At 34.9% G+C, this 23,969-nt stretch overlaps 3 protein-coding genes across 3 annotated transcripts; 1 reads left to right on the top strand and 2 right to left on the bottom strand.

Moving 5' to 3' along the window:
* Positions 1-2,539: 2,539 nt before the first annotated feature.
* Positions 2,540-4,624, bottom strand: LOC132166068 (ethylene-responsive transcription factor ERF060). Its single transcript, XM_059576821.2, has one exon. It carries the CDS (start codon positions 4,081-4,083, stop codon positions 2,917-2,919), a length of 1,167 nt encoding a protein of 388 aa, XP_059432804.2. The 5' UTR covers positions 4,084-4,624; the 3' UTR covers positions 2,540-2,916.
* A 7,495-nt stretch (positions 4,625-12,119) lies between these two features.
* Positions 12,120-14,420, bottom strand: LOC132166476 (DNA-directed RNA polymerase subunit beta). The gene is made up of 5 exons (XM_059577294.2): positions 14,367-14,420; positions 13,289-14,128; positions 13,089-13,142; positions 12,782-12,966; positions 12,120-12,395 (listed from the first exon to the last, which is right to left on the bottom strand). The coding sequence occupies exons 2-5, from the start codon at positions 14,067-14,069 to the stop codon at positions 12,306-12,308; spliced, it is 1,110 nt and encodes a 369-aa protein (XP_059433277.2). The 5' UTR covers positions 14,070-14,128; positions 14,367-14,420; the 3' UTR covers positions 12,120-12,305.
* Positions 14,421-15,929: 1,509 nt separating this feature from the next.
* ACX2 (acyl-CoA oxidase 2) lies at positions 15,930-23,967 on the top strand. Its single transcript, XM_059577657.2, has 7 exons — positions 15,930-16,543; positions 19,386-19,501; positions 20,272-21,152; positions 22,476-22,655; positions 22,753-22,919; positions 23,002-23,125; positions 23,519-23,967. The coding sequence occupies exons 1-7, from the start codon at positions 16,089-16,091 to the stop codon at positions 23,672-23,674; spliced, it is 2,079 nt and encodes a 692-aa protein (XP_059433640.2). The 5' UTR covers positions 15,930-16,088; the 3' UTR covers positions 23,675-23,967.
* Positions 23,968-23,969: the final 2 nt, after the last annotated feature.

Genomic DNA, 23,969 nt, shown 5'->3' with positions numbered 1-23,969 from the left:
GTAATTAGTGAAAGAGATTTTGAAGAAGACTAGTGGCTAGCCCTGGTAATTCCATGTGCATGGAAGACAATTGCGTAGACGTATATAAGCATAGTTTTCATGGATTATATGGATTGCAGCATTGGAAAGTAGGGGAAGCAAGTTGGGCATCCTATTATGTATTATTGGTGTGTGGTACTGATTGATACTTGATTGGCTTGCATTTGGCTATCACTTTCCAAAACGAAATTTGACACGAAATGCATGAATAATACACAGCAAAGCTTTGGAATTTAGAGAACCAATTGATCATCTCGTGGAATTTCATCATTTGAAATGAAACCACTTAATCAACTCCAGAATCTGTATGATGAGTAAATATAATCTTTTTAATGATTACTTTGGTGTCTTCGCTAGAAGATCAGCTCAAAATCACGTGTATTGAGGGAAAATTTTGTTTCTATATTCATCTCCTTTCACATGAGCATCTCTCTTTTTACCTTATTGTGACTTGATGTTTCTCATCTTATCCCTGAGTTCCTGTACTTTGAACTTTTTTTTTTTTTTTTTTTTTTGTGGGTAATTAGTGCAATTTATGATTTTTATTTAAACTAAACTCGCAAAATACTCGCGATTCACTTTTCAAAAAATAAAAAATAAATCTATAACGCTTTTAAAAATAAACATAAAACACTTTTTTAAAATGTCCCTCCTACTTGGGGAGATTAGATTAGATTAATCCATAATGTTTCTCCTACTTAGATTAATTATTTATTTGGTATTTATTTGCCTCTTTTCCAAAACACACATAAAAATTATTACTTTATGTAAATCAAAGTGGTTTCCCTCGCTCTTCCAATCCTCCTTCTTGGGCCAACTACTTTTTCGCTTTTCAAAACACACATAAAAAATTATAATTTTCCATTTTTCATATAGTGTGGCCTCCTCCAAAAAACACATACATAAAATATTTAATTTTTAAGGTTTTTTTTTTTTTTTAGAAAGTTAACAAAAACAGAAAAATTAAGTTATATAGTTGTTTGGATGAAGCTGCCAAAAAATATATTCTAACTTTCTACTATATGATTTTTTATTTTTGAAATTAAGTAATCAAATTATCTTTCGACATTTTTATATTTGGAATTTTTTTTTTTTTTTTTTTTTTTTTTAAGTTAATGTGTTGATAAAGATGTTTTTTTTTTATTAATGCTATTGAAAAAACATGTGAGAAGTACGTGTGTTTTTCATATGTTAAAAGACACGTCATTTTTAGAGAATAATTTGTAAGAAATTTCATACAAACCAATTTGTAGAAAATTTTGTTCGTTGATAAATATATAGACATTTCAAAATATGAAATATTGTAAAAAAATAATAACTAAATAAACTAACATGCAAAAACAAATTACAAGTTACATTTATATGTTTTAAACGATAATTAAATAATGTTTAATTGTTCATTTATTTTGTTCCTTAAATTGTTTTAATTTTTTTAAGAATCAATTTCATTTTCTCTAGCTCTGTCTTAATCTTGTTCTTTCATAACCTAAAGGAGAATACTAGTTACTCTTTTAGTGTTCTTCTAGTTTTATGGGTGAATGAAAAGAGCACGCTGCGTGCTGTGCAATTTTTTTTTTTTTTTTCTTTAGCATTAAAATATTAAAAAAAAAAATTTCCTTAGCACGCCGTGTAACCTGTATCACGGCTCCTAGTTTTATTCCTATTCTAAAGGTGAAAGAGAAATAAGGGAAGTTTTTTTTTTTTTTTTTGCTTTTTTAGAAAATAATATTTACGTAGTACTAAGATAACACCACAAGAGCATCTAGCATTTTCCCTAATCAAAAAGCATGGAAGCTCTCTTGGTGTTGTTCTCGTAGTATTCTTTAGATCCTAAATGTATATTATTTTTTAAAAACAAAGTGAGAGATATAAAGAAATTTTTTTTAGAAAATAATATTCACGTAAGACTAAGAGAACACCATAAAAGCATCTAGCATTTTCCTAACCAAAAAGTTATTTTATTTTTAATTTTTTATCAATGAGAAGTTAAATCTCCGCGCTTACAAAAACAAATGAAAAATTCTAAAAATCTCACTTGTATCTCATAGAAAACAAAACCCATCTGCTCTTTTTTTTTTTAAAAAAAAAAAAAATTAAAAAAAATTAAAAACTAATGGACACTATCACGTTAACCCAATGTTATAGAATGTTGTTTCTAGCATTACCGAAAACAAATTGGTGTTGCATATTCCATGCTTGTTTCTTTAAAAATATAAAACAATTTTTAAAAAAAATTATCTAACAAATTTCTTAGTTTTTATATCTAATTAAAAACTTTTATAGATCAAAAACAAAATTCAAACAAAACCATGGATTGCAGTCCACATGACTGTTTAAAATATCTGCTTCTGTGGCCTGCGACCAGTGAGACACGGACCATAGATTGCAGTCCACAAATCTGTTTTCGCTTCTTTTCCGCCATAACCACATAATCTGTTGAATGTTTTGCAGACAAATTGAGATCACAGATTTATAACAGAAAACCAGATGCTTGCAATAATTTACACAAAATACAGAGACTACATCATATATTATATTCAAAGACAAGCTTTAATTACATGGCTGGACATTACAACCAAGACATAATATATATATATATATATCCTTAATCTTCATATTCTCCATGGCCATGCAAGGACAAAAAATACCAGCAGGACCAAGGTGGAGAAACCTGAAAATACTACTAATAATACCCATGAACATCTGACTCTCTAATCCCATACACTAAGATTTGCATAAACTCTTAACTGACTGACTCCTAATTGAAACGGCCAACACCTCTGCAACAGTCAAAAATTTCTTTGCAGAAGCTGCTGGAGACGCCAAGCTGAACCTAGAATTACAAAGAGAAAAAAAAAGCCCAGCCAAAAACAGTGATTAAGACTTGAATATAGCTGCCCAGTCAATCTCCACTGAAGGGTACTTCTCCAACCCAAAGTTCTGAGTCTCCTCACACTGGGAATCCGAGAAATCGAAGAATGTGATATCGGATTCTGGCGAAGAAGAGCCCGCCAACGAAGATGATTCATCGGACAAAGTAGGAGACATCGACGATGATGAATTCTCCACCTTACAGTCTTCCAAACCAGAATACACGATTTCACTACTCAATTCGACTTTCGGTGAATTTTCGAAGACCGAATTCGCATCCAAAGAAGCTGAAATGGCTGGCTTTGTATCAGTGACAAAACAGGGCTCCTCTGTTTTCCCCTGTTTCTGCGAGTTCGCCAAGCTCTGGCAAATTGCTTGGAGCTTCGCGTCCACTGAGGAATGGAGGGGCTTGTAGTCACCAAATTCGCCTGAGATATGAGCTCCTTGATGCTTGAGATGAGGGAAATTGAGCCTGGCAAAATCTCCCCTGAGCTTATAGGCTGCCTTATCATAAGCCAAAGCCGCCTCTTCGGCTGTATCGAAGGTGCCGAGCCAGAGGCGGGTTCGGTTCTTGGGGAGTCTGATCTCAGCAACCCATTTGCCCCAATGTCTCTGTCTCACTCCTCTGTAGAGTTTCGTGGCCTTCGGAGGAGTGCCTACATGTTTCATTGGAATGGCTTTGGGGCTCAGGAAGTCGAGGGCGCGCTGGTTTTGGTGCTGCCATTGGCTTAGCCTCTGGTTTTGGAGTGAAGCTGAAGCCATGGCAGCGATTTGCTGCTGTTGCTGTTGTTGTTGGAGTTGAATTTCGGCTTGGATTTGAAGAATCTGAGAGGGGGTGAGGTGGTTGAGCCCTATCGATCCTGCTTGCTCAAGACCCATTTGGTTATGGCTCGAGAACCCATTAGAAAACATCTGGGTGCCCGATGGGGAGCAAAATTCAGGGTACGAGTTGGACTGAGAGGGAGAGATTGCAGAGTAAGAGCAAGAAGGATAAGATGTAAAAGAAGAAGGAGAAGAAGGAGAGGGGGGAGAAGGGGGAGAAAAAGAAGAAGAAGAAGACGTCAGTGAATCACTTTTCATAAATGGTTGCAGTGCTTTCATTAACTCTTCTCCTAAAGGATCTGAGAAAATTGATGTTAAGCTGCTACTGTAAATATCTATAGCTGCTGCCATCTCTTCTCAACAAAATACAAAGAAAGATCAAAATACTTCAAATTTATAAGGGGAAAAAAAAGGGAGTTTTTTTAAAAATCAACCTGTTTCTTACCAAAACCAAAGAACAGGTAATTGTTCTACAGAAAGCAAGAAATACCCTTAATAAAAGTAAAACCAACCCCGAGGGACAGAAAAACAAACCCTCTTAAGTTGACAAAGAAGAAAAAACTAAAGGAAAACAAAAGAAAATCCTGGATCTCTATTCTGAAACACCTGGCTTTCAAAAACACCCTTCTGGGTTTTGATTCTTTTTTTTTATGTTTTCACACAAATATTATCCCAAAGAACACAAACCCCAAAACAAAGCTTGAAAGACAGACGATGACAGAAAGGGATTCAGAGAAGCGGGGGGAATCAGAGAGATTGGGGGAGAAGATTAAAGAAAGAAATTTTATCAAACACAATTTGCAGAAAAGCACCAAAAAAGATTAGAGAGAGCTGTGTGTATTATATCACTCTTTTCTTAGTGTCCTCACTCACACTCTTGCATTTCTAGCTTCCGCCATCTCTCTGCTTATATAGCCTCTAGCCCACGGCTTTCGTCTCTGTTTTCTCTCCGCTCACACGTTTTTTCTTGCTCGTCAACTTCAAAGATGCCTTTATTCGAAGAAAGCTAGCGAATGGAGCTTTGCCACGTATGTCTACAGTGTACTACTTAACTGGCAGGTGTCGGTAGCCAAATGGTGAGCGTACACGTGTTGTTTCTGTATTCGCTGTCAGTTTGTTTGACTATTTCGTGGTGCTCTGGTAATCAACTTTGGAATTTAATGCGTTTTTGTCCTTTACTGAAACCCCACGCTCTTGCCTTAATTTAATTTAATTTAAAAAATATATATATATATTCTGGGTACTGATTCTGTGCTCCAGGGAGTAGGATACGGAGATACGTGATTTTGTTTTTGTTTTTGTTTTTGTTGGTGCACTGTGATGTCTGACAAATAACAAAAACAAAGAAACAAATATAAAAGCGTCGCTAGTGGCGGAGACGCAGCATTGCGTATGATGTTGCTTCCACCTATGGTAATATTTAATCACATGCATCGATCACTCTTATCCATACCAACTCCTGATTATTAATTACTTTTTATCTCGTAATTATTAGAAAACCAACCATTCCGATGTGCTGAGCCGGATTATTTATTACATGTAGACAAACAGAGCAGTTGCCGAGAAAATGAGCTTGCTTTGTGGGCTCGGGTTCCGCTGGAAGCCACGTAATTTTAACCTTTTATTTTAAATTCAATAATGGGATCTTACATCTCATTTTTTATTTTAATTATATCATTTAAATATTAGGGTAAAATTCACTTAACCTCCTCAAACTATTACTCTAATAACAATCTACTCTACAAACTATCAATTACGATTATTTACCCTCAAAACTACCAAAACAATGACAATGTACTCCCAATGCTAGCAAAATGACGAAATTATCTATATAGAATTTTCAATAAGATGAAAATGCCTTTCAAAATTTGAAAAAAAAAATTAAATTTTAGTATTTTTATTTTTATTTTAGTAAGGATAATTTTGTCATTTTGTTAAAATTGATGGTACATTGTTATTGTTTTAGTAGTTTAGAAAGTAAATTATTGTAATTAATAATTTGGAGATAGATTATCATTGGAGTAGTAGTCTGATGGAGTTAAGCGGATTTTATAATATTAAATGATATAATTAAAACAAAGAATGAGATGTAAGATACTAAGATCCAAGTGGTTTATAAAAAAGTGAGTAATTAATATAAAGAAAATTAGGTGAATGTGCCAAGTTGGAGACTTAACTATGGTTAACATTAAGACTGACCATGGTTAAGTGTTTGAGTGAATAATGGTTTGGTTTGGGTGGTAATCATGTGAGGGGTGACGACAGTATGCGAGAGTGAGAAGCAATCGTAAATTGCGGCGCCGGGCTCACAGAATTTTAGAGGGAAAGGAAGAGATAGAGAGATAAGCGTTGGAGGAAGAAAAGGAGCTTGGATTCTATTGGCCAATTTAGATTCATCACGCATTTCTATGACCTCAACCCCCACCCCTGGTTACTTAACCATAGTTAATGTCGGCGGAAAATAATCCCTCAAATGTACCAAAATTCAGTTTTCCTTGGTTTAATCGGTTTTAGTTATGGTCTGTTTGGTTTTTCTCTTCTTCTTTTTTGCCTATTCAATACGGGGAAGTAAGAAATAGAGAATTATATAAATATAAAAGATAAAAGGGATAGTGTCATCTTAATAATAGTTAAGAATTGATCATATAAATGACTCAACCCAAAAAAAAATTGATAACGCCAAATATGGTGGGTTGTTTGACGCCTTCTTTTGGGGTGCTCATAGTTTTAGAAATTTATTTGTTTATTTATTTTCAAAAGTCATTTTCAATGCACTGATCTCTCTTATAGTTTGGTTCTCTTGTGCCAAAAAAAAAAATTGGCTTGCAATATGTTGGGTCTATGTAATTATGTCTCTTTTTTCTCATTTCATTTATCATTCTAGATTAAAAAAAAAAAAAATAGATGATCTCAACAACTAGTCTTTGAATTGTCAACATCATTAGTGATTTCACTAGTGATTTTGTGTGAATCACTAGTGAAGCATTTATTCCTAGTGATTTTGTGTGAATCACTAGTGATTTTGGTGATATAGTAAAGCATTTATTCCTTTTTATGCAACTAGTAGTGATGAGAGCTCATGACCACAAGGGAGGAGACCCGGAAGGTTCCAAGACAAATCTTATCTTTGAAGTAAAGAAAACGAAAGGAGCACTTTAGAATTAGTTTCAAAATCTAAAGATTTTTTTTTTTTTTTTTGGACATGTCCGTACAAAATGAGAGAGAGAAATTTGAACTAGTAACCTCCGCTTCATTAGGCGTGATCCCACCCGATTGAGCTATTTATTGGAGACTCAAAATCTAAAGATTGATTCATACGATTAAGTTAGCATTATTTGATAAAAATGTAGCATATAATATTATTATTTTTGATATCAATTACCTAAAAAATCAAAATTAAAAAAAAAATAATAAAGAAGTGCGATAAAAAAAACATTCCTCTTTATTTTTATTTCTTATTATTTTTTTTGGGGTCGGATTTGATAGTGCCAAAAGGTTAGGACTTTAGAGATTGTAGGGGATAGGGGTTAGATTAACCATGGTTAGCTATTTTAGGTCAAAACGTTGAGAAAATGAAAAAGAATGTGCAAGCAAGTGTGGCACCGAAGTTGCGTGAGAGGGAAGCTAAGGGATCCATTTGCTTCCATGTGGGACCTACGCAAATTAAAAAAGTGGGCCTACGGGGGACCTACTTTGCGGCGCTCACACGTCGTTTCCTACGTGGACATCACTTAGAAGCTACGCATAATGCCTTTCCTACGCCCTACTCTGCTGGTTGCTGCTATATGACCTGTCCATGACAAAGCTAACTCATCACTAGGGTTAGATTCATGCATAAGATTAAAATATAAAAAATATAAAAAATCACTCCAGCCTATTCTGAATTTTTTTTAATTTTTTTGTCATTTTTTTTAAATGCAAAATCTTTATGTTAAGATACATTGCAAATTAATTGAGGAGAATGAATCTAGCTTTCCTTCTCTTTTTGTAAGGTAATTATTATATATAAAAAAAAAAGTAACGTTATTTAGTAGTAGATTACTATACGACTGACGTATAATTTGATGATGTGATAGTAAAAATTAGTATTTATAATAATAAAAAAAATTAATTTTCACAAACACGTCATCTAATTATATAACAGTAGTATAGCAATATGAAAAAAATGTTTAAGAATGTGGTTGTTTATATGGTAGTTAATCATTACCTTAGTAGTTAATTAACTGATAAAATTGTTTAGTGGATCATGAATCATGACTTTAATACAAAAAGTGTAGGCTATAAATCTCCGTTAAGTAACCTAGCTAGGTAGGTGACTCCCGCTTTACGTGGGTGTTTTGTTATTTTGTTGAGATATGGAATCCGTGTTAGTTTCCAACCCTTTTTGAGATAGCTTTATTTATTGTATATTCTCTAAACTCACTGTCTAAACTAACAGTAAATTAGATGAATGGAGAGCAAATTATAAACTAATCTGTTAGTTTTGATATATTAATATAATTTTCATCACCCATTAACCCAATACTTTGTTAAGAAAACATTATGGGTCACTCGTGGTTTTAGATAGATAGCTGTAATATTTAATACTTAATCTAATTTGATAACATTTCATTTATTTATTTCTTTTCTCTTTCGTTTATAACTAAATTGATGCTGATCATCTTGTCAATACCTCACATACAAAGAGATGAGGCTCGCATCATATATATATATATATAACATGAATTTTGTTTTCACACTTTGAACTTGATCAATCTCGTTGAGTAGAATCACACGTCAGAAAAGTAAGTTAAAAATTGAGTTGACAGGTGACAGCAAAAGAAGAAAAAACAAAAGTGGAGAGGAAAAATCTGAGCATGCATGTGTTCCACTTGTACCTTGCGAAAAACACAAATTATATATATATATATATATATAGCCTTGATTGACGTGGAAATGAGTTTGAGATGACAAAGGTAACATCTAGTGAGGGGGCCTTCCTTGTTCCTGGTTTTTATTCTCTGCATATTTCAAAGATCGATGCTGCATCCACATACAATGAAGCTCTTTCAACTCGACGACTCGTCTTCTTCTTCACGTTGTTTTTGGTACAAGTGTAATGAAGCTGGGGCACACATGAGACAATAATTATAAATTAAAACAACTAATTTTGGCTCGAATTCCTTCATGCACGGGGTGTTGTGTTGTGTTATTGAGGACACATCACGTGGCTTCTGGCTTCCTCATGTGGTTAGCTTGGAGTTTACAAAAATCACGTGCTTTCACTTTCACATTCCAATGCCTGTCTTCCTTTACGATCTCTCTCTTTTTATTTATTATCTATTTTCTATTTAGGGTGTGACTTTCTTTCTTCATTAGGTTTTCTTTTCCTTTGGTTGTTTGACATTGAATAGTGGCATGAAATGCAGCAAGATTTGATTGATGTAGAAAAAAAAATAATAATGTTTTATATAAAATATGTGTTAAAAGTTGATTTTGAGATAAATAGTATCAGGCCATTTTTTTACCTTTGGCAAACAGGCCCTAGGAGAGGGAGAGGTAGAGGGTGTTTGACTGGTTTTGTCATAAGACCATCTAATTAGCCATATTCATGTGCATAATTAGTTAAGATGTCTTAATTTTGTCAACCGATTTTATTTTGCTTTAAAAATAAAAAAAAGAACCAATAACAAAAAAGAGACAGAAAAGCAAGAAAACTATTACATCAACTATCAACATCATGTTGCCTATATGAGTAATGCTAAATGGAAGACCATGTTCTTCTTACATCCTCTCAAAATTGATATAACTTTTAAAATTATTTTTCAATTATCATTCAATTAAAATTTAATAATGATTTGATTAAAATTTATTCAGTTGAAGTTAGATTGGATCGACAACAATGAAAGAGTGAACCAACACTGTCTTATAGATTCAACTTGCACTTGTGTTCTTGTTGTTAGTTGTTTTAAGGGTTGAATGCCAGAATTTTCCTCATAAAGCCAGCCCAAAAATGAGCATTTGTTAAAGAGAAATACTATATGTACTTTTAAGTGCTTACTCATTGATGTGATAGTGAAAATCATCATTGATATATCATATACAGATTAACATGTCTAAAATTTAATGGTGATTTTCACTACTACATCAGAAAATAAGCACTTACAAGTACATGCAACATTTCTCTTTGTAAGAACTTGTTACAAAACATTACTAGTTGGAAAATTCATGTCTCGTAAAGTAGGAATTCGATATGAGTAATACTACATTTTATACTCATTTGTCACACTTATATCACATCAGCTAACATAACGTGTTTTAAACGATTTACTCGGCATGACATGAGTGGTAAATATGTGTAAAAAATAATATTATTCTATGATTAATCATTGTACTGCCTTAGTTTGTAATCAAAGTTTGATTTCTCCTAATCTTAGAAGCCACCTATCGTCTTCCTAAGCTTCAACTTCAAGTAAATAAATAAATATTATATTAAATGGGTTCCCCATTAACTATAGTGATAAGGTGGGAACTTTGGTCACCAAGCTCTTAGTTATACATGGAGGCTTATCCTCATCTAGTTTTTTTTATTGTTAGGTCAGAAGAAGGGAATATTTTTTAATTTGTCAAACACATTATTGAGAATTTAAATAGCAGCCATCCGCTCAATCAATCATGCATTGAAATATCATTCTATAGGCCATAATCTCTCAGCCATTTTCTGGCCACAAATTAAAAAATATATATATATATATCAAAAAAATAATAATGCATGAGTTATCTAATTAAGCAAAGCAGTTGACCTTAAGACTTGTCAACTCTAAGCACCACATATAATGGTTGGAGTCGTTGAACAAGCAATAATGATGATTCTCAATTAAACTATTTTATTTCAAAATTGTTCAATTATTATGTTTAATTCTCTTAAAAAAAATTGATACGTGGCGGATGGTAATGTACATGCCGGCATGTGCGATTTGAATGCGATAACATATAAAAATAGATAAGAATTTAGTCGTTTTCATGGGAAAATAAATATATATATTTTGAGAGAGCAAAGGGCAATTATCAGAACTTATAGTGACACAACTGGGGTTGGCCAATAGCGGTCTAAGTGGGTTTAGAATCTGATGTTTATGGTGGAGAAAAAGTCTACTTTTGTTGTTAAAATATCAAATGCGAAAGGACAAAAAGGAAAGGCAACTTGAAAAGGTTTTCTTTAAAACCGACCCCTCAAAACATAATTTAAAAGCAAAGCATCATTGTATAACATATGTTTTCCATGATTTTGTTTAAAAACACGTATTCGGCCCACAAAATTGTTGTTTTTAAAACAAATTTAGGTAAATTTGCCATTAAAGAGTGAGGGACTCGACCTTGTAACGTAATGTTTCTGCTCTGATACTAATCATAACGAATTTTAAATAGAACTCAACCTTATAATCCTGATTTGTAAGAAAATGGTATCCAATAACATATATACACATAGCTAAGATTACACATTTGCACTTAATCAACGTGTAACACTTGAAATCATAACATAATTTTTTTTTTTTGTGTTTTCTAAGAATTACTTGAGATCAAATGTGTAGTCCACAATTAGTGTTTTGGCTTTAATGAGAAGTTCATCAACTCAACACACATTAAAAAATTACAAAAAAAAAAAAAAAAAGTCCATAAATATTGGTTATTAATCAAACCTTGAATTCTAAACATACATTCAAAAAAACATATTTGAGCTGTGTCAGTCAAGAGTATGTTTTTTTCTTGGTCGGGCTCACTCAATTTCAACCACAAAGGAATCTGCCCATTAGAGCCACTAAGCCCATATGCCCCTCACGCAAGTGAAAAGCAATGCAATTTTCCCTGCTGCCTCCTCTTTGGGCAGGATTTAGGTGATGGCAAGTTGGCAACTCATCCAGTAGCTTACTATAAAGCTCACAACAGCCATGCCTTCATAAGAGAAGTGTGCCCTTCTCACCAAGACATGGCCTCACAGATTCATAGATTCATGCTAAGGAACTCTGGCACTTTCAAGTAAATATGGAAATAGTTCAACATCAACCTTAAACACTAGGGAAAAAGACAATCAAGGTCGTGAGAACTTTTGTACACCAATCTGATAGTGTTTCAGACTAGGTTCCAATGGCTTGTAATGGTGAGAACTGTCCACTAAAGAGGACTAAATTTATGCTCTAAGAACCAAGAAAAAAAGTATGTCAATAAAGGGAAAGGAAAAAAAATAATAATAAAGACAATCTCACAATTGCTAAGCTGGTGAAATAATCATTCAATTTCAGCCATAGCTCAACCTAATGAAGATACTAAACCAGTTAAAGAGACAGACAGCATTACCAAACAAAATGGTTTACTGTATATGAAAAGGAAAATTTTCATTTCTTGTGCAGGAAGGTTTTTGTTCTGGCATGATAATCATGAAAACAAGATATAATGGGTATTTTACAGATTCTATAAGGTAAGAACTCGAAGTTCTCTAAAACCCCAGGACCACACATGGGCACATGCATCTGCATGCTAATACACGACAAACTACCAAATAAGTGTGACTACACATTCTTACAATCACCAGAACACTAATGTTTGTCTGAAGTCTTTCCATTGATCATCTCCAGATCCGTCTTACAGTTCTCTCTCAAGTCTTTTAGCTTGACAAAGTTAGCTTGCTGTCAAGAAAAGTTAAAACATATTCAGCACATTTGCATTTGTAAAAGAAAAACAAAATTTTATGATTGGGTGATCTTGAGACTTAGCCCGGTTACTAGGAGCCAGTAATGCTCGCAATGAAGCATTGGTCAAAGTACTGACTCATAATTTACAGCATTGACATGATAGCTGGTTTTGACCAAAGCCTTATGGCCAGCAAGCTATTAAGATAATTCACATAAAAAAGTGGCCAGAGGCATGCAAGTCTCCATAATGATAAGTGGATTTTGATATATATATATATATATATATATATATATATATATATATATATATATATATTACTTATAGAAAATGATTTCATATAGATTTGAACCTAGGCCAGAGGAACAAAAGTTGCACTCACAAGCTGGTTGCTTTCACGGGCAAGGATATCCTCCATATGAATAAAGAGTGACCTCCAGTGACCCGTGAGATCAGATTCTGACTTTGATAATTTGTTGAAATTTCCTTGGTCCTGAACATTAGTCCCCTTTCCCTTGCAATTTTGTTCAATCAAGATGCTTGTTTCTTTCTGACTCTTCTTCAATACTAGGGACCATAAAATAATTAAAGCATTGCCAATAAAGGATATCAAAATAAGAGAGAAAACAAAACAGAACATGTATTGATTCGAGATACAGAAGTCTATCAGATGTTGCAAACAAACTTACCAGCTATTCGACCCCTTATATCCTGGTAATGGAGGTCCGACCAAATATAAGCAGCTGCATCAAATTACAAAAGAGGCATATTCAATTTAGACCAATATTAAGAATACAAAATTAAATTCCATAATCACAATCAAACAAGCAAATGGCAACCATTCTAATTAAGTCAAAGAAGGGTTGTATTTCCCCAGTTGGGTGGTTACCTTTCAAGCAAAATGGACAAGAGCAGCCTTTGAGGAATTCAGCACCAGCATTTATATTATCAGAACTATCACTCTTAAGTCCTGTGCATCTTTCCAGTTCATGGAACTTAGAACTCTGTGACTTAGGTAATCTTGACCGCTCAATAGACCTGTAATTGCTCGAGGCCAATTTACCAACACCAACATCATTTTCATTGTCCTTGCAAACACGCGTGACTAATCCTTCGGGTATGGATTTGCTTTGTGTAACACCAGAAGTGAGTCTTCCTTCCTCATCTTGACACTTCCCTCCAACCTCACAACAATCCTCCTGGGAGGGTCCAGAGCATGCGGGCATCGAAACACTAGACATGCAACTGTCCCCTGTTGCATCACCAACCTCCACAAGACTTTGTTGTACTGTGTCACCTTTAAAAAGTTGGACAATGTCGTCAAGAAAAGTTGATGCCTCCTTACTTTCATCAGGTAAATTCGCAACAACAGATGTAATATTCGCCCGTGAAGTACCAACCTTACTGCTAGTAAAAGACAACTCCTTTTCACTATCATCTACTCCAAACTTGATTTCACTTTCCACTTTGGCTAAATTCCCAACTCCTAAACACACTTGCTTTGCAGACTGTGAATCCCCATCTTCACCAGCCACATTTTTTTCATACCCATGTGCAGATTTAAGCCCTAGATCACCCGAAACAACTAAAAACTCTCTTTTCCGATTACTCACATCCGCTAGAGCCGGACGGGTTTTTGCAAACCCATCTGTAACATTATGTCTACTCATCGTGAAACTCACTTGCAGGCAACAGATCTCAACCTCTATACCTCAAAACCCCAAATTTACTACACAACATTAGCACAAAACCAGAAACACAGCATCATTATTCAAATTCACAAACCCAGTAGCATAAAATTACATATCATATCACATTTAACCCTAGCAAAAACATAACTCAAATTCAAAAAAAAAAAATAATAATCATAAAAAGAAGAAGAAAAAAAGCAAGATCTTGATAATGTGTAAACAGACAAGAAAAAAGAGAGAAACAGAAAATTAAAGGGTGGAAATACAGATACTGACCTGGAGGAGATGGACGAGACTTGGGAAAGCTTTGAAATGCTTGTTTGGGGCTTGAGAGGTGAAGTGAGAGCGGAGGGAACGCGCGTTTTAATACTCTTTTTGTTTTTCGTCGAAGCGGGAATTATTTTCGGATCCGGTACCACGTTTCATGTTTGAATGTGGATCATCAAAAGAGAGCACGTGTCTCCACGTGGAATTTGCTTCTTCTTTTTTTCTTTTTCTTATTTCTTCACTTATTACATTTTCTCTTAAAAATTATAGAGGATCTTGATTTTTTTTTATTAAGGAGTATATAATTAACGTTTTAAATGTTTCACGGCTATTTTATTATCTCATTATGATACTGACATTAATGATGAAAATTAAATGTTGTATAATGGAATATCATTTATTATTTTGTCATTCATATAAAAGAGTCAAAAAAAAAAAAATTGAAATTATATTTGGCAGAAAACCTTTTACATAACTATTATTGTCCTCAAACTAACATTGTCTCAAAAGAAATTGATAGTATTCAGTTAGTGTTTTTTAGATGGATCAAATTGTCATTTTAATTATTTTGGACAATTTTACTCTTCTAAATTATACTAACTTACTCATGTCTAAAAACATTGTTCCACTAAAAGTTATAAGGATTGAGCTATCTAACCTCTTTAGTTCACTCAGTGTCCTGTGTTGCTATTGCTGTAAAATTAACAATTTTATAAGTGAAAGTGCAAATTTACGGTTTAGTAAATAAAAGTCCAAACAAACTGGTGTGTAACGTGAGCCCTCTCTGTTTCGATAAAATAATCCACATTATCATAAAAACACATTAAGCAATATGAATTCAACTCCAATTTTATCCATAATTCTCCTCCTATATCCAACACTTCTTCCCCCCTTTTTGTCGCGAATGGCAAAGGGACACAAAAACATAGAAAAATGCTATATGCCAAAATGCATACATATGGAATGATTAATGCATATAATATGAAACGAGTAGAATGCAATCCCAAGAACCATGAAACATATGGAAGATGATGGAAGATGCAAGCCAAAATACATTTGTGAAAATCATGAAATTGAATTCAAACCTTTTTATTCACAATATGTACCAAATGAATAAACATAATCATTTGATGAATTAAACAACACACGAACACAATGGACTTGAAAATTTGAATTCTTTAAACCATGAAATGTGTCGTGTGTGTGACATGTTTCACAACCAAGTTTAAGACATTAAATTCGTGAAAGGGTAATGTTTTGACATGAAACTTCACATGTGAACTAAGGTTTTTAGCAACTTAAACAACAATTAGGAAACAACTCATATGAGATTTATCTGCTCAACTAAAGTTTGAGTTAACTATCTACTAGAACATGTAAATTCTAAATTGCTTGCAAGACATGAGAGCACAATCTTGAAGATGTCGTGTTCATGGATAAGGTTGTCAATTGTTTAGTTAAAGAGGGGGCGGTCAAGGAATGGGAGGAGAGTCATATTATAAAATACACCAGCTTGATTGGATAGACTCAGAAAAGCTGATCCAAAAAAGAAGCTTCCGACAACCTTGAAAGGCGCGCCAAAAAAGAAAATTAACTGCCAAGATCCTGACCAATAGAGCCGTGACACGTAATCGCTAGTCTATATGAAGAACAGGGAAAGAGAAACCTGTACTCAATCCTCCATTCCGATTTCCCACAAGACCAACAACCATTTCTCTCAACTCAACCAAAATGGAACCCACGGATCTAAATCCTAATCGGACGGACGATGACGAATCTCATCCAACGGCCCGGAGAATCCAACGGCTCTCCTTGCATCTCACTCCAGTGCCGCGCCCGCTCGACCGAACCCACCCGGAGCTCCAGGCGCTGACGTGTGCCTCCAGGGCGGCGAAGCTGGAGGTGGACACCAAATCCTTGATAGTTTGCATGAGAGGGAAGCACAGGGATGTCCAGGAAAAGGTGTTCGAGTTCTTCAATTCTCGGCCGGAGCTTCAGACCCCGGTGGAGATCTCCAAGGACGACCACCGCGAGCTCTGCATGAGGCAGCTTGTTGCGCTGGTTAGGGAGGCCGGGATTAAGCCCTTCAGGTACGTGGCTGAGGACCCGGCTAAGTACTTTGCCATCTTAGAGGCCGTGGGAAGCGTGGATATGTCGCTTGGGATCAAGATGGGGGTACAGTACAGGTGATTATTGCTCTCTCGTCGCTTTCGGTGTGTTTTCTCTCCTGGATTTTGGATTTTTTACTGTTTTGTGAATTTGGTTGGGATTTAGGACTTTTTCTACATGGGTTTGGTGTAGTTTGGTGAGTTAATTACCATGCTTTTTGTCTTTACTAGTTTGGTGGCTTCTCTTGTCTTACATGGGGCATTTTACGCTTTTAAGATTTCTCAATTACTTGTAAAAAAACAAAAGAATTCATAAATGTATATAAAAGTTACATGTCATAAGTCATAAAGCTATCTAATAAAAGAGTATAAGAGTAGAAATATGTGACATGAAAGGTGAGAAACTATATATTTGACAGGGCTAGAGTATCTAAAGTAATATTTTTGTAAGCGTTTTAAAAAAGGTTTGGGTTGCCGAAGACCCCTCAAGGTTAGTTCTAGGTCCGCCCCTGGTTGGAATGATATTGTTTGAGCTGATATTGGATATTTTGGATAGAGAAGCACCTAAATTGGCTTAAAGAGAGTGGATTACAATGAGATTTTCATCTTGAATACATATGGTGTGCAAACAAGTTTAAGGGACTGAACAATGCCATATCCAATATGTGAGTCTTATAAAAGCTTATTTTCCCTATTTTAACTGCACAAGGAAAACATCATTGGCTGTCATTATCTTGAAGGGTACATGAATCTAGCATACTGTATGCACTGTCCAAGATAAGAATCTGTTAACCCTGTTACTTTATGAGGCATTTCTAGTTGGATAAATTGGATGTCCTTAAAAATCAGCAGGCTAATAGATATTCATGATCAACTTCCTTTCATAGTACTATCACCAGGGAATTGTTCAAATTTGAACTGATGACACTCTGTACATGAAAAAAAGAAGAAAATAGAAAAATTTTATGGGGTGGCTTGAAGCTCGTATGTTAAAAGTTTTAGATCGATTCTAAAGTGGTTGCATACCTTGAAATTACTGGCTAGAGACCTCACCTTGGTTTCTATAGTGGGTAATACTCTACCTACTAACTTTATCTTTGTAGTGTTTAGCCTTTCTCTTCTTTTTAGCACCATAAAACATTCCTGAATTACCGTTTCTAATTGACATTATCATTGCTATTCCTTGCATTCAATTAATTAATGCTTGATGGTCCTATTATTGCTTGTTGTACTTATTTTCTTTTTTCCTTATAATGTGTCTGATCCTGTGTCTTTCTTTACCTTTGAGCCATCCATCTCAAGCCTCTATTACTTGTCCCTCTGTATTTCTTCTCATCATTTCGATCCTGAGCTTAGATGCATATATGTGTATACTTTGGCATGCCTCTTTTTTATCCTGTGTGCAAGATATTCACATATCCTTATCTAAGTGATGATGTATTTCTAGCCATCGATTTAACAATCGACCTACCTTAGTTGTATCAAAGTTCTTTGTGCTTATTATATGGCGATGAAGTGAATGTCAACCCTTACGGTCTAAACATCTCTGCACATTCCCTAGATTGCCGATACTCAACTTCAATCTTAAGAAATCTCATCTGCTAGGTATCTTTAGTTTGGGATGTCTAACCATCAAATATGCTCATACCGGCAATAGTTTCTAAATTTGTGTCCCCAGGCGTGGAACTAGAATTTTAGGTGTGGAGGCAAAATTAAAAAAAAAAAAAAAAAAAAAAAAAAAAAAAAGAAAAGAAAAAACCAGACGGGTAAAAATTTGATTTTCAAAGAATTAAGGGGTATTTAAAAAAAATGGGGGAACATGCCCCCCAAGCCTCTCAGTAGTTCCGCCTGTGTGTGCCCTTAATCAATGTCACCATATTTGCCTAATAGTGCATTCCACAAATCTGACTCTAGTTTTGTCCTTGCTTCCTTTATATTGAAGTATTACCATTTCTCATAAATTTTAAATTTCTACTTCTCTCCAAATTGAGAATGAACAGTATGACCATTGTAGTTGATTACTTCTGGTGAGAATCGACACTGGCTCTATGAAATTTTAGTTTGTTGCCATGATTTCTTCTGCACACAGATTAAATCTTGTGATTAATAGGTAGATTGACAATAACTCAGTTTTTTACATCATTTTGGATACTATATACGTGTAGATTAATATTTCTAAGGATTGTTGCCTAGCATTCAATATCTCATTGCACAACATTGCCAAAAAAGCTATGCTTAAGATATTTGCTAATACCATTCGCATGTAAAGAAAATTCTATATTTATATGTGAAATATATATATTCCTTTTGTGAGTTTGTGATTTTAGGAAAAGTTTTTGAGCTTTTTTTTTGACAAACTTGATATGGCCACTCAATATGTCTATGAAATAATTTTTTTAAAGATTTAATATTCAAGTCTAATTTTTCTAATTTGACCCAATAGTTTTGTATATAGTCATTGTACAACTTAAAAGTAAGATTGATATTGAGGCAGGTTCCTTATCTGCTACACAAAAAAGATCAGTGTTAGGAATTTTACCATCTGCAAATGTCCCCTCTGTTGTGTTCATTGATTCTCATTTTGGACCATGCCCAATTCTTTAAGCTTCATATGGTTAAAATGCTACCAGCATCATATTACTCTCTCTCTCTCTCTTGGGTGTACAAGTCTTTTTCACAACAATGGACTTTCCTAACTCATACGTGGTGTAGAGATTCAAATGATGTAATTATGTGTTATGTACTTTAACAACAATCTTCACAGGACCAATTCTTTTCCAGTTATATTGTTTCTCGAAACATAAAAATTCTATGATGATCTCTCTCTCTCACTTTGTGGCAACATTTCCAATATTTAGCCACATTATCTTCATAATATATGTATTACAGTATGTGTTGACTTTTTATACTCCTGTTGCAGTCTTTGGGGAGGTACTGTGCTCAATTTAGGAACTAAGAAACACAAGGCTAAGTACTATGATGGTATTGACAATTTGGAATACCCAGGTTGTTTTGCTATGACAGAACTTCATCATGGTAAACTTTTCTGATTGTCTTTGATTTGTTTGTTCCCTGCTTTTGTGTTTTGGTTCCTACTAAGATGAAAAATGTATTGCTGTTGTGTCCTTAACATCTTCCTTCTGTAGTTGTGTAATTGCTTCTTGTTTTTTGTGGAAGAATTTGTTGTATCCCAGCTCAAATCCTTAACAACAAAAAACTTTGCAGTTTTTTGCTACTTTCATGGAAGCTTAAGTTGTGAATCTAAATATTGATGTGAAATTTGAGATTCAATGCTTCTTGTTTTTGTGGAACAATTTGTTGTATTCCAGCTCAAATCTTCAACAAAAAGCAACTTTACAGTTTTTGCTAATTTCATGTATGGTTAAGATGTGAATCTAAATATTAATGTGAAATGTGAAGTTTAATCTCAAGTTAATTAGATTTGCTTGCAGAACTGGTGTTTTTCAACATGCATGAGGCATTTTGTCTTCAAGAGAAAGCCTGATGACTTGAATGAATGTCTCCAGTGATTTAGAATGTCCAAGTAGATATGCCTAAGATAATGAAAATCTTTATGCAATGCAATCTAAGATTACCCTTCATTTTCACTTGATTGATATCAGAAAATGTATTCACTGTACATTTGTCTCACCATCTACCTCTTCCCTTCCCGGCGAATGGTTCTTATTGGATTCTTTTATTCATGTGTTTCAGTGTGTTTCTATTTCTCCTAAATGTTTCTTTGGTCTATACTCTTCATCATTATGCACATTTAAACTAAACTGTCTATTTTTTGTACTTAAAAGGTTCAAATGTTCAAGGCATCCAAACAGTTGCTACATTTGATCCAATCACAGATGAGTTTATAATTGACACCCCCAATGATGGGGCCATCAAATGGTGGATTGGTAATGCTGCAGTTCATGGCAAGTTTGCCAGTGTCTTTGCTAAGTTGATGGTGCCAACTCATGACACAAAAGGAGTTTCTGACATGGGAGTGCATGCCTTCATTGTCCCAATAAGGGATTTGAAGACCCACGAAACACTTCCAGGGATTGAAATTCATGATTGTGGCCACAAAATAGGCCTGAATGGAGTGGATAATGGAGCGTTGAGATTCTGTTCAGTAAGAATTCCTCGAGATAATCTTCTTAATCGTTTTGGAGATGTCGCCCGTGATGGGAAATATACAAGTAGCCTCCCATCCATAAATAAAAGATTTGCTGCAACACTAGGGGAACTTGTAGGTGGGAGGGTGGGCCTTGCATATTCTTCAGTTAGTGTCCTCAAGGTAGCTGCTACAATTGCCATCCGATATTCTTTATTGCGCCAGCAGTTTGGGCCTCCTAAGCAACCTGAAGTCAGTATTCTTGATTACCAGTCCCAACAGCACAAGCTCATGCCAATGCTGGCTTCGACTTATGCATTCCACTTTGCCACTCTGCATTTGGTGGAGACATATTCAGAGATGAAGAAGTCTCATGATGAACAATTAGTTGGAGATGTCCACGCACTTTCGGCAGGCCTCAAGGCTTATGTGACATCTTATACAGCAAAGTCACTGAGCATCTGCAGGGAAGCTTGTGGAGGTCATGGATATGCTGCTGTGAACCGATTTGGTAGCTTAAGAAATGATCATGACATTTTTCAGACATTTGAGGGGGACAACACAGTGCTGCTACAACAGGTTGCAAACAATCCCATTCTGTTATACACTTTGCTTAAGACTGCTAAACACCAATTGTCTTAAAAGTTTAAATTGGTAGGAAAAGTGAATGTCATCATCTAATTAATATTTTAAAACTCTCTCTCACGCGTGAGTTCAGACTTTCTCTTAACAAGTAAAACCAACATATAGAATGTTTTATTAAAATGGGAGGTAAGTTACAAAATCAGGCTTCAAACTCAAAGCCAAAATGCTTTGATACGATATTAAAATATAAAAATAAGATCGAATAAAAATGCAGAAGAATAGTTTGGAGAAGAGAGAAAGAAAAGAGAGGGCAGATTTTAAGCGGTTCAGCCTTAGAGGTCTACCTCCATTGTTATAATACCCAATAGGATTACATCTCTATTGAGCGACTTGATGAAATTGTATTATAATAGATCCTATTTATGGAGAACATAAGATAGGTGAGGTGTGCTAGATAACACACTACCTAATAAGGAAAATATTTATTTATTACATTAATATTTTGGTATGAGACATATATAGCAAGAGATCATGTGGTAAGTCCTCAGTTTTTTTCATCTTATAAAGCAAGAGCATCTAAATTGATGGTGCTATTTTCAAGAGGGGAAGGGATAGGAGTGGCTACACGATGGGTTTTTTTTTACTAGAATAGCTTTTTCCCTTCCCTATAGACCCACCCTGCCTTTCTTTGCTCCGAAGTGCAGTCAGGTGACTACACAGCACTGCTTCGAAGTGGGTTATGATGTATATGGCTCACAATAAAGTTGTGGCTACTTGGCCCCAGATTAGGTTTGCCAAGCCTGTGTGAACTCAATCTTACCATGTTTATTTCTCAACAAACCTGCCTGTAAAGTCAATTCCAGGTGATTTGCTTGATTGTTGCTCCTTTGCCATTCTGAGGCAATAAAGCCTCTGCTTCTAATGGATGAAATAATGCACAAAAAGGAAACTACTGTATGAACAGATTTTCTATGTGGAACAGGTTTTGAGAAATTTTGAAATAAATGGCATCATGGTGGTCAGTCCATTTTTTTTTTCTCTCTCGTATAAGTATCATATAATGTTAAAATGAAAGTTAAAGTAGATGACCACATCATACAGTTAACATATTCCAGGGCAAACTTTTTATGGCATTGCTCATAATCATACCTCATTTTCAGATTAGATTTTGGTATGGGTGTCATTCTGGGGCGTTGTTCCTCTGGATGCTAACATACATCATTATTTGGTATTGGGCTGAACATATATTCTGCATTAATTGTAAACCTTGATTCTCTCCTGCATAGAAGCTAGTTGAATCGTTCACTTGTGATGCAGGTAGCAGCTGATCTCTTGAAGCAATACAAGGAGAAGTTCCGTGGTGGAACACTTGCAGTTACATGGAACTACTTAAGAGAATCCATGAATACTTATCTGTCTCAGCCAAATCCAGTAACTGCTAGGTGGGAAAGTGAAGATCATTTGCGAGATCCTAAGTTCCAGTTGGATGCCTTCAGAGTGAGTTTTATCTTCGTTCTGTGATTTTCAAATTTGAATTGTTGTATGCAATAGGATCCCTATTTTTTTTATGGTTTATATAATTTTCTCATCGCAGTACCGAACATCTCGGTTGCTTCAAAGTGTTGCTGTGAGACTAAACAAGCACTCTAAAACTCTTGGAAGCTTTGGTGCTTGGAATAGATGCTTGAATCACCTTTTGACACTTGCCGAGTCCCATATTGAATCTGTCATTCTTGCAAAGTTGATTGAAAATGTAAAGAGGTACCTTCTAATCTGAGCCTCAAATATTCCTTAATTTTTTTTGCTTCTTGGTTATTGAGTTTTAATTTGGAGTGATTGGCAGCTGCCCTGATGCTAGTTCTCGAGCTGCTCTGAAACTTGTCTGTGATCTTTATGCCTTGGATCGAATCTGGAACGACATAGGAACCTACCGTAATGTTGACTATGTGGCACCAAACAAGGCTAAGGTATTCAAACATATAGACTAATAACTGAATGCTTGATATATTCTGCAAATACTATTGCAGTATGAGAAGATTTTGACCTGCGTAATTAGAAAGAGAAATTGTAACATCTTATACATGAGAAATGCTATACACATTCTCACCCCTACACTTCCCCTCCCATACCCCCCGACGTGACTTTTAAAATTTTCATTGGATCAAAATTCGATAGTAATCCATCTCAAATATAATGGTGATGTTAAAAGCCATGGCTGGAAGTGTGAGTATGAGTGAGAGTGTGTAGCATTACTCAACTCTCTCTTGAAGTACCTGAAAAAGAGGATGGACAGAGCATATTTTTGTTACATTGTTTGCATTTTTCATAAATAATTGACCAATGGATTTCTACTTTTGTAGGCAATCCACAAGCTCGCAGAATACTTGAGTTTCCAAGTGAGGAACATTGCAGGGGAACTTGTAGACGCATTTGATCTTCCTGATTATGTTACACGGGCCCCTATTGCCATGAAGTCAGAAGCTTACTCACAGTATACGCAATATGTGGGATTCTAATACCTAAATAAATCAAATAGCAGCACAACATGCACATGAAGGAATTGCTAATACACAAAAGGGGATGGAGAGGATTTATTAGTGTCTTTATTCCCTTATTTAGTTACTCATATGAAACTAAGAAAGCAAGTTGAATAGGTCAAGGGCGATGGTGCCCTTCAAACCCGGGTTGGCATTTCATGTGTTTGGAAAGAATAATATGTTGAAAGTTGAAACAGTACCTTATACACGATTGTGTGCACCATTTATCAATTACCAAATTTATTCAAAATGCAAATATTGCTTGGTCTTCTTG

This window comes from Corylus avellana, chromosome 11 (genome assembly GCF_965113065.1).
Source record: "Corylus avellana chromosome 11, dhCorAvel1.hap1.2, whole genome shotgun sequence".
Lineage (NCBI taxonomy): Eukaryota > Viridiplantae > Streptophyta > Magnoliopsida > Fagales > Betulaceae > Corylus > Corylus avellana.
Note: the sequence above shows the minus strand (reverse complement) of the source record. Positions and strands in the feature narration are given on the sequence as shown.

Excerpts from the sequence above, each read along its gene's own strand:
- LOC132166068 (XM_059576821.2), bottom strand. The coding sequence starts at position 4,083 with ATGGCAGCAGCTATAGATATTTACAGTAGCAGCTTAACATCAATTTTC.
- ACX2 (XM_059577657.2), top strand. The coding sequence starts at position 16,089 with ATGGAACCCACGGATCTAAATCCTAATCGGACGGACGATGACGAATCT. Across the intron at positions 16,544-19,385 it reads AAGATGGGGGTACAGTACAG|TCTTTGGGGAGGTACTGTGC; the intron begins GTGATTATTGCT and ends CTCCTGTTGCAG. Across the intron at positions 19,502-20,271 it reads TATGACAGAACTTCATCATG|GTTCAAATGTTCAAGGCATC; the intron begins GTAAACTTTTCT and ends TGTACTTAAAAG.
- LOC132166476 (XM_059577294.2), bottom strand. The coding sequence starts at position 14,069 with ATGAGTAGACATAATGTTACAGATGGGTTTGCAAAAACCCGTCCGGCT. Across the intron at positions 13,143-13,288 it reads TTGTCCATTTTGCTTGAAAG|CTGCTTATATTTGGTCGGAC; the intron begins GTAACCACCCAA and ends AATTTGATGCAG. Across the intron at positions 12,396-12,781 it reads CCCGTGAAAGCAACCAGCTT|CAAGCTAACTTTGTCAAGCT; the intron begins GTGAGTGCAACT and ends TTTTCTTGACAG.